Genomic DNA, 10,873 nt, shown 5'->3' on the forward strand with positions numbered 1-10,873 from the left:
ATGGATGTTTTCAAATGGAACATTCTTTACTGATTTGATTTTTTCTTACTTTCTTATCAGGGAAGTGGAGCATCGCAAACTCCCAATGCGACACCAACTGGGTCAAGCACCGGAACAACACCAACTGCTACAAGTGAAGCTGCTGCACCGCTTATGCTTCCTCCCCCACCACCTTCTGCAGCTGCTACTGCAATTAGTGAAGCTGAGTATGTGAAGAGGAAGAACCAGTCTGCAGCATGGGACCATTTTGAGAAGATGAAGAATCCGGATGGTACTCCATTGGCGAAACCAAGGGCTAAGTGCAAGTACTGTCCCACCACGTATGCTTGCGACTCAAGATCAAATGGGACGACATCCATGAGGACTCATATGCTTTACCAATGCAAGAAGTGTCCGACATACCAACCAGCTAGGAAGCAAAAATTTCTTTCCTTTGATTCTGCTGATAGTGGTGGTAAGTTAGTTACTAGGGGTTGGGACCCAGATGAATGTAGAAGAGCTTGTGCTAAAATGATTGTGAGGGATGAGTTGCCATTTAGTCATGTAGAGGGGCATGGTTTTATTGATTTTATGAAAATTGCATCACCAAGGTTTGATCCTCCCTCTTGGAGGACAATTGGTAGAGATATTAGGGATATCTACCAATTTGAGAAGGAAAAGATTCAAGAGTTTTTAGCTAGGAACAATCTGAGGGTTTCTCTTACCACCGATACCTGGACTTCGGTCCAGAATATCAATTACCTTGTCTTGACAGCTCATTTCATAGATGAGACTTGGGCGTTGCATAAGAGAATAATAAACTTCACTGTTATTCCAAATCACAAGGGTAAGACAATAGGGAAATTGGTGGAGTCTTGTTTGATTAATTGGGGTATTGAGAGAGTTTTCAGCATTGTAGTTGACAATGCATTGAGTAATCAAGTTGCAATTGAGTATATGAAGGAGAAGATTGGGAATTGGAAGCAGTTAGTGTTAGGTGGGAGTTTTCTGCATGTTAGGTGTTGCTGCCATATTTTGAATCTTATTGTGAGGGATGGGATGGAGGAGCTTGATTCCTCAATCGATGCAATTAGGAACGCTGTTAAGTTTATTAGGAGTTCACCTGCAAGGCTTGAGAAATTTAGGAAGTGTGCATCTAGAGAGAAGGTTGAACACAAGGGGGGTATTGTGCCTTTAGATGTGTGCACAAGGTGGAACTCCACCTATTTCATGTTAGACATAGCTGTGAAGTATAGGCAGGCCTTTGTGAGGTTGGAAGATGAGGACCAACAGTACGAAAACTACTTTCAGGAAAGGGTTGGGGGAGGAAAAAGGGTCGGGCCGCCTAGAAATGAGGATTGGGAGAAGGCTGCTAGGTTGGTGAAATTTCTCAAGATTTTTTATGATGCAACTTTGGCATTTAGCGGCACTAAAGTGGTAACTGCAAACCAGCCTGTTGTGCGGATGTGTACCATCATTGAAGAATTGGAAAAATGCAGCCAAAGTGTCGATCCTTTGATGGTTAACATCGGGGCATCAATGAAGAAAAAATTCGACAAATATTGGTTGAAGTTGGAGGACTTGAACCCTATTTTGCTGCTTGCTGTGGTATTAGATCCAAGATACAAAATATTGTATCTTGAGTTCTTTTTTCCTTTGTTGCAGCAAGACATGGGCTTGGTCTTGGAGATGATAGATGATGTTAAAGGTAAATTGATGCAGCTTTATCATGAGTATGCTAATTCTGACCCTGTGGCTGCACAAGCGTCATTTGAAGCTACACAGCCACCTACTCAATCAATTTCTAATGCCGGAGAGGAGGATAGTCATGCTGCATCAATGAACAAGTTCTTGAGGCTTAGGAAGCAAAAAGATGTGGTTGAGATAAGGAATGAAGTCGACAAGTACTTGCTTGAAGCTGCCGAAGACCCTGCCAATACAAAATTTCAAGTTTTAGATTGGTGGAAAGAGAATTCACCTAGGTTTGCAGTTTTGTCTAAAATTGCAAAGGATGTTTTTGCTGTTCCAGCTTCAACGGTGGCTTCGGAGGCTGCCTTTAGCCTAGGAAAAAGGGTTGTTGACCCATTTAGAGCTTCATTGACTCCTACAATGGTTGAAGGGCTGGTTTGTCTCAATGATTGGTTAAGAGGTGCTTTCAATGAGTACAAAGAGCCGACGAAGACTGAGTTGGACCTTTATGGTGAGCTTGAGAAGCTTGAGTCAGGTAATTTTTGACTTTACACTAATTGTTAATTTGAATATATTTATATATGTTAGTTTGTGATTCTTGTTTTTGGTTTTCATTAGACTCTGTTGTGACACAAGTGTCTGACTTTGAGGGATGAAGTAGGTTGCAGCTGCTGGAAATCGGACTAATGGAATGACCTTTTGAAATAAATTGTTGTGCTGCTGGAGCTAGTTCTCTGTTACCCAACTTTCTGTTTTTTTTTTGTTCCCTTCCGGTTTCAGTCAAGTATGAACTGCTTTAACTTTGGTTTGTAATAACTAATAACTCTAACTTCTGTTTGTCGACTTTGGAACTTGATGTTATTGCCTTTAAGTTCTTCAACTATGGTTTGTAATAACTTTAAATTTACTGCTGGAACTTGGAAGTTGGAACTTTGATTTATGTTTGTGCTGCATGTTAGCTATTTGGTTTGGAAACAGATTGTTAGACTGTTGGAACTTTGATTTAGATTTGGAAATTGCTTTTTGGTTTGAAATGTTGAACAGGTGGAGCAAATTGTTGATGTTTGAAACTTTGAATGTTTGATAGTTGATCTGCAGGTTTGAGTGTTTGTTAATGTTATTTGCCTAGTCGAACACAACTGAAACCGATCCGCACCGCACCGCAAAACGGTGTAACCGAAGTAAGCGGTGTAGGTTTTAAAAATGAGATTGCGGTTTTAAATATAGCACAACCGAATAAAGCAGTTCGGTTGCGGTTTTGGCCTAACACCGAACTGTATCGAACCGCGCCCACCCCTAACAATAATTGTTGGTTATATCCAAACTTAAAATGAGATTATATATCTCCACACTGACCCCCACTTCCCACAACCACAAGCCTAAACTAGACCCCACAGATACTTCAACCAGACCCACATAAAGTGATTAAAGGCCCCATTACCTCTTTTAATGAAATAATTTGTCTCTTTATACATTTTATTGAATTAATTTAACACAACAATATAACCCTATATTCTCAAAAAAAAAAAAAAACAAACAATATAACCCTATATAAAACCACAGAAATGTTCCCCTGGTCACTAGCTGACCAAGGATTATATGGTCAGTGACCGTCCGATTGAAATCGGACGGTTGACAGCTTTTATCTTTTAAAAAGTTAGAGAACTGTCAACCGTCCGATTTCAATCGGATAGTCACTGACCATATAATCCCTGGTCAGCTAGTGACCAGGTGAACGGGACCGTATAAAACCATAGTGTACCCTAAAATATACATTTATATATGCACGCTCCCCCAACTTACAAAAAATGTCTTTATATGTGTAGACATAAATTAGTATAGTGTACATAATAATGTACATATAAAATGCCCCCAATACCAAACCTGCCTGTCTATTATTTGCTTTCACATTTTCCTCTTCTTTAACTTTAATATGCCCCATAATTTGGTCCATTACCATATTTGCATAATGGAACTTGTGATTACACAAAGGTTTAAGAGAGGAAATGATTTGATTAATAAGAGCTTAGTTAATGTGAAACCCAATATTATAAATCTGTAACGTGTCCACTTCTTGAACTATCCAATCATTGTCGAAACCGATATTTGCATGCAAGCACAACCCAAAAGAGGCAACAACCTGCTATGGCAGTCAATCAATGACCATCGGACGGCTCAGATTCGATGACTTTTCTTAACAGTTGACAGGTTGACCTTATCGAGTTAAAAGTCTAGCAGGTCATCAATCAAGTAGTAGGACTGCGCTGCTGGGTTTAGCTGTCCTTCCCTAGATAGGTTAAATCCTAGGCGTACACCTAGACCTGGTGCTGGTCACCTTACCAAAAATGATGTTATCGTGAATGATAAAGATCGATGCTTAGATTAGAGCTCTCATCGGAAAAGCCACGCTACCCTAAAAGCGGGAAAAAGCCGCTTTTGCAGGACCCAAAAGCACTACTCACTCAGTTGTCTCAGTATTCACTGTCAGATATTAAAATCCGACGGCCGTAAATACAGGGAGTCTCACCTCCGTAAACTCACAACGCAATCTCATGCATAACACATAGATCCATATTCATTTCGTTACATGATATAATGTTTTGAAATGTTGACATAATATTGAAAATTTTGAATAGAAACTCGAGAATTATTAGATTAGTCATTATTTGCTGTTCTATTACTCTCAATTGTGCTTCTCGATACTTTAAAGCAGTATAAAACACTGGTATATATATATATCATGCATGTAAAAAAAAAAAAAAAACAAAAAAACATTGATTTTCCCGCTTCTTTATGCATGCATGGCTATGATGTATATGTGTATGTGGGGAGAGAGATGGAGATAAAATTTTATAAGGGATAATGATTACAAATGGGGTCATGACCGCAACGCTTCCTTTCTCTTCAGACATAAATCATTAAAACCCGAAATTAACACCAACACACCTAAACACAACTAGGCGCAGCCATAGCCGCCATTTGCTATCCTTTCTTTTTAATTTTCTGTCGATTTTTATTTTTTTCTGTTCACGATTTGTATTGAATGTTGAGGGCTATTTACTATAGTGGAAGTACTGGGTTTGGAGAGAGAAAGGAAAAAAGTTTAAAAGAGACAGAGACGGAGACAGAAGAGAAAAGGAGATAAAATCCCACCGAACTAATTAAAAAGTTTGCAGTACTGGTTTTATTTTAATTTTAGTGTGTGTGAGGATTAAATAACCAAAAATTTAAAGAAAGAAGGTGGAGATTCTAGAGAGAGAGAGAGAGGAAAGGCCCTTAAGCCTGGTATTTAAGAGGCTAAAAATCTGTCAATGATTAAAAACTCGAAGAAAAGCTTAACGGCCCTCTCCTTCCAAGTTCCATCCCCAACCTTTCGATTCTTCTTTTCCATTTTTATTAAAGAAAATTGGGGATTTTGTTTTCTGAGATGGGCCCTCAATAAGCCTCTGTGCTATTTATGATTTGTATTGCTCTCTGATGCTGTAATGCTTATGTGAATGAGTTGTGCCTTTTTCTCCAGTTTCGAAGCTCTAGCCGTTTAGCTTCTAACTCACGTTATACGTGACTGCCTATATAAACCCCCCCATATCTCACTCTCATTTCCTCACATCCAGTCCCCCTTCTTGCTCTTACTAAATTGGGCAATCTAGTTTCCGACTGAGTTCACTGATCACAAACATGGTACAAGATTTAAGTCTTTCTAGTTTAGTAGTGAGGGAGTTCGACCAGAACAAGGACTGTTCAGGCGTCGAAGACGTCGAGAGGCGGTGCGACGTCGGCCCCACCGGCGAGGTCTCCCTCTTCACCGACCTCCTCGGCGACCCGATTTGCCGAGTCCGAAACTCTCCTGCCTTTCTCATGCTGGTAATGATTAAAATCAATAAACATCAACATATGCCACCCTTCTTTTTACCGATTCTTCCAAACACGACTTTTATCTAACTCAGTTTATTTTTCATGAACATGGTTTAGGTCGCTGAGCTGGGCCAGGAGAAAGAGATAGTGGGGATGGTAAGAGGCTGCATCAAAACCGTTACATGCGGCAAGAAACACTCTAGAAATAGTAAAAACGTTACAGTTAGCCACCGCAATAATAATGATGACAATAATATCAAACCGGTCCCGGTTTACACCAAGCTCGCTTACATCTTAGGCCTTCGCGTTTCTCCTTCTCACAGGTTCATATCTACTCACTATTTTATTCCTTCCTTCCAAACTTTCCATCTCCATTACCAAACGTTTTTTTTTTTTTTCCTTTTCATACTATTAACTAATTCATTTTTTTTTTCTCTTGGGTACACAGGAGGATGGGAATAGGATTAAAGCTGGTGAAGAGAATGGAGGAGTGGTTCGCAGAAAACGGCGCCGAGTACTCGTACATGGCCACCGATAACGACAACCAAGCTTCCATTAAGCTCTTCACCGGAAAATGCGGCTACGCCAAGTTCCGTACGCCCGCTATTCTCGTCAACCCGGTCTTCGCTCACCGGGTCAAGGTCTCGAAACTCGTGACAATCATCAAGCTAGCTCCCTCCGACGCCGAGTCGCTCTACCGCCGCCGATTCTCCACCACCGAATTTTTCCCGCGCGACATTGACTCCGTCCTCAACAACAACCTCAGCCTCGGGACCTTCCTCGCCGTGCCACGTGGCGAGCTGGCGGAGGAGTCGTGGCCCGGGTCGGATCAGTTCCTGGCCGACCCGCCCGAGTCGTGGGCCGTGATCAGCGTCTGGAACTGTAACGACCTCTTCAAGCTCGAGGTCCGAGGCGCGTCGCGCGTGAAGCGGACTTTCGCGAAGACGACTCGGATCGTGGACCGGGCGCTCCCTTGGCTGCAGCTGCCTTCGGTCCCGGAGGTATTCCGCCCTTTCGGGTTTCATTTTCTCTACGGTCTTGGCGGGGCAGGCCCACGCGCGCCGAAGTTTTTAAAGGCGCTTTGCGGTCACGCGCACAACTTGGCCAAGGAGAGCGGGTGTGGGGTGGTTGCTACGGAGGTTTCGAACCACGAACCGCTTAAGGCGGGAATTCCACACTGGAAGAGTCTATCGTGCGCCGAGGACCTATGGTGCATCAAGCGGCTTGGAGAAGACTATAGTGATGGCTCTGTCGGTGACTGGACGAAATCGCCACCTGGCATGTCCATTTTTGTTGACCCCAGAGAGATCTAGCTAAATTACGTAAAGAATCGGAACTAGTTGTTTTTATCTTCCCGGGTTGTTTGTAGATTTTTGGGCCCTCTGTGTAACTTTTGTTCTTGGTAGAGTAGAGTGAGCAAAGATCAGGGTTGGGGAAAGAAGAAGATTAAGATATGGGTTTTGTTTTCTGGTTTAATTTTTAGTTGCAAAAGGGAATATCCAATCCAATCTAATCTTCTACATCTCCAGCTTTTGTAAATGGAAGTGGCTTTTTCAGATGATTAGATCCTCGTCTGGGCCAAAACGCAGCCTTGGTTTCTTGTGGTTCTCAATCTCTGCTTTCCCAGTTTCACCTTTCTTTCTTGTTTTTTTTTTTAAAAAAGGGGTTCTCTGTGATCTTTTCTAATGGTGAATGTGATCAAAATCATTGTCATTTAGAATATCCCTTTGAAATTGTTCATGCAAAGAAAAAACAAAAGGGTTTCCAAATCACCTTTTGGGGCATACCATATCTATAATTTGTCCTTGATTATATGCTGAGGACCCTAGAAGAAGACGACCCTTTTGCTCACTATACATTCTTTAGGTTCTTTCTAGTTAAGCGTAGTGGGAATATAAAGTGCTTGAAATGGACTGGTAATGAAAATGGACTGAACCCTAGGGAGGGTAAAGTAGTCTTTACGATACTTTCTTGGATTGTGCTACTTATGTCACATTCATTTTCATATGACAACACACACACATATATATATATATATATATATATATATATATATATAAAACAATGTGTATATACTCTCTGTGGATGAACTTTCAACTTTTGGTTTGGGTGGTGTCGGGGATTCTTTTATTTGCTTTTTTGGGTTGTTGGGTTGTTTTTGCTTTTTTCGTATGATGATCATGAAATCGATGGAAGGTTTCGGCTTTTAATTGCTATGTGGCTTTTTTGCACATTTGCACTAAAAGATATCTACGTTTATTTGTTTTATATTTTGCTTGTTCCTAGTCTTTTCCTTCATGAGCATTAAGCAAAGCCTTCGCTTTCTCTAAGTTATGGTGGTTCTGATTTGGACTTTGGGACATCTTGGTGGGTACATATGCTAATTGGAATTGGATTGTGACACTTTGGTACATCTTTTGGCAAATAATCAAACTATAATAATGGGCATAATTAGAATTATAGATATTATTATTCTGTGCATTGATAGATACGTGCCTTTTTCTCTACCTATATGTACTATATATATACACTATACACACCCAAAAAAAGATCTAAAAACCTTTCTGCATGAAAGTGATCTTTTTATCTACAATATAGTATGGCACGCATGCCCCTAGTGTTCTTCGCACAAGTGCCTCAAGATAGATAGCTAGGAGCTAACTTATTTAATTTATTAGTCTCTTTTGGGTAATGTATGAACATTGTTTTTGCTGGTCCACTATCATCCTATTTAATCCATTTTTACTAGACGTCCATGCGTCTAGCTTTATTAAGGGATCTTGCAAATGGGGTCATTTACAATTGCAGAAGTCGCCGGTAAATGTAATTACTCAAAGAACATTAAGCTTTACTGATGATCGAAATCGAGATGGAACGACAACAAATGCTATAGTACTTTCATAAGCTAACGTATGCTATGCATGTAAATCTGTCTTCATTATTAGTTTGGAGGAAGATAGATTAATAGTGTTGCAACAAATATTGCGGTAATGGTAATGCACGCTATCTGTAACTTGCAACTGAGAGCGTGAGTAACATTTTTCGAGAAATGTTGAAGAATTCATGAATTGAAATAGGAGAAGGGTGATTGAGAGGCATTAGGTTGTGCATGCATCGGACGCCAAGAAAGCAGAAGGCAAAACAAGATTAGATAGGGTTTTCAACAAGTTGATGAATCTTGTTGGCTTCACGGGGTTTGTGTTATAAAGATCATATGATTCATGAGGTAGTTGCAATAAAGAAATTAATGGTTACAATAACAAATTAATGGATGAGTTACTGCAATTCTAACTACTATTTTGTTGGGAGTTCCAGCTGGATTAAATACTCGAGAAGAGGACATGGTATCAGTATAAACCTTTAGCATGCATCTTATCTAGTTACCATGTAATTGTAAACTGGGGGCTTTAGGGTTATTCTGGACTTACTTTTTTAACAGGATCATGAAAAATGTCAATTTAGATTTTAGAATACAATGTAAAGCCACCTTTCTATCTGTTTAACTTTAACTACTTATTAAGAACCATTTTTTTTTTTTTGAGAAGAATTATTAAGAACCATTTATAGGTAGCTAGCTAGAGGAATAGATAGCTTCTTCTTTAGTTTCGTCAGATTTTACTAGCTTCTGTTTTACAGTGGCTGGAATCTCAAAATCAAAGATATTGTATAAATAATTGAAAAAGAATAACATCATTTTTTTTTCACTATTTGTGAAAATTATAAAAAACGGAAATAAAATTTTTGTTTACAATCTTATTAGTTATCAGTAACCCAATACTCTTTTTTGTTACATCTTCCTTAATTATCTTAATACTTTCTTCATACTAAATTATTTGGAGTATTGGAGAAACGTCCAAGTTTGTTGAGAGTTCGTCTACGTGCATTGACAAACATATGATTTTTATTTATCAATTAATGACGTGTGATTTACTATTAGATGAATATCAACTAAAAATTAACTGTAGTGTGCGCTGATACACAATTATCCTTATTAAATGATTGTCAAAATCTTTTCATATATCAATCCACATATAGTTTATCGGTTATCTACATACACCATATTAGGGTCGGTTATCAATTTTTAAGTCTCTAAAATTTTAAGAAAGAATTTGGAGATTTTAGAGATTGTTGTAAACTAGGGAATCTGTTGGAGTTGAAGAAGAAAAATTGTTTAAAGCTTTGACTTTTGCTTCCCTATAATACAAAAATTATAGAGAAGCTGTTGGAGTTGCTCTAAGGGGTGTTCTCAAACATGATTAAGGTTAACTTTTGCCTCTACGTACTGAGTGGAAATCATAGGTATGTTAAGGTCGAATGAGTCTTATCTTGATGTTTCTTTTCATAGATGGAAAAGTTAATCAACTTACTCAAATGATTTCTTTGCGATGTGTTCCCATAATATATACTTGATGTTTCTCTCATGCTATGGCGCCCATCTTATTTAAACCAAGTGAGCAAACCCCTAATATTGGTTCGTTTTCTGAACACTTTGCGTTTGTTACTACTTGGTTTCTTCGTTTCTCCAATACTCCATAAGCGCAACACCGATTATAAAGAAGATTCAGACAGTGGGATGAGTCATTCACGAGTAAGTGATAGTTATTATGACATACTCTGACATATATATCCTTGTTAATTTATTTACACTGAACCTGACATGGACTTGAGAAAAGTATCCTTAAAATCCTCGGCAATGTTTAATTGTTTATTCCATGTAGCTGAAGGAGACATTAGAAAAAGTACGAACATAAGGTTAATCATTCGGTAACACTAAATGAAAATGAGGCCATTTTTTTGGGATAAAAGGAAAGGAGTTTGACGTAGAGATTTTAATCAAAATCATATAATAATAATTCTATCACAAGAGGAGAAAAATTTGAACTCTGACAGTAAGTGTGAGGTTAATAAAAACCACATTCTTATACAATATAAATTATCGCCTAAATTGATAAGTTATACAGAAAACTCATAGTTGCAAGTCAAATGAGTCAATTATTTTAGAATTTAAGGAGGGGCTTCTTAAGTTTGAACTATATAAGTTGGAGCGAAAATGTTAGGCAAGTTCTAAGAGCAAGTCCACCGGTGTATGCTTGACTGGTCATAGTCAAGAGAAAGCTGATGTGGTGACCGACTATGGGAGAAAACCATCTCCACCGGAGGATGCTTGACCGGGCAAAACCCACCCCATCTTGACTACAGCCAAGAAAATAGTCATTTCCATGACCGACCAAGCCCACATGCCAGCACGGCCCAGCCCTGATCGTGGCTGATGTGAACACCATCTCAGCAGACGACGACGCGCCGAGGGAGGGAAGTGGACGACAGTGTGACGACGCGTGGCGCCGCAAAG

The 10,873-nt window shown here is 39.4% G+C and overlaps 1 protein-coding gene across 1 annotated transcript; it reads left to right on the forward strand.

Moving 5' to 3' along the window:
- Positions 1–4,732: 4,732 nt before the first annotated feature.
- On the forward strand, positions 4,733–7,135 carry LOC133727428 (probable N-acetyltransferase HLS1). The gene is made up of 3 exons (XM_062155009.1): positions 4,733–5,532; positions 5,641–5,846; positions 5,972–7,135. Exons 1-3 carry the CDS (start codon positions 5,347–5,349, stop codon positions 6,834–6,836), a joined length of 1,257 nt encoding a protein of 418 aa, XP_062010993.1. The 5' UTR covers positions 4,733–5,346; the 3' UTR covers positions 6,837–7,135.
- Positions 7,136–10,873: the final 3,738 nt, after the last annotated feature.

Source organism: Rosa rugosa, chromosome 1 (genome assembly GCF_958449725.1).
Source record: "Rosa rugosa chromosome 1, drRosRugo1.1, whole genome shotgun sequence".
NCBI lineage: Eukaryota > Viridiplantae > Streptophyta > Magnoliopsida > Rosales > Rosaceae > Rosa > Rosa rugosa.

Excerpts from the sequence above, each read along its gene's own strand:
- LOC133727428 (XM_062155009.1), top strand. The coding sequence starts at position 5,347 with ATGGTACAAGATTTAAGTCTTTCTAGTTTAGTAGTGAGGGAGTTCGAC. Across the intron at positions 5,533-5,640 it reads CTCCTGCCTTTCTCATGCTG|GTCGCTGAGCTGGGCCAGGA; the intron begins GTAATGATTAAA and ends AACATGGTTTAG. Across the intron at positions 5,847-5,971 it reads CGCGTTTCTCCTTCTCACAG|GAGGATGGGAATAGGATTAA; the intron begins GTTCATATCTAC and ends TTGGGTACACAG.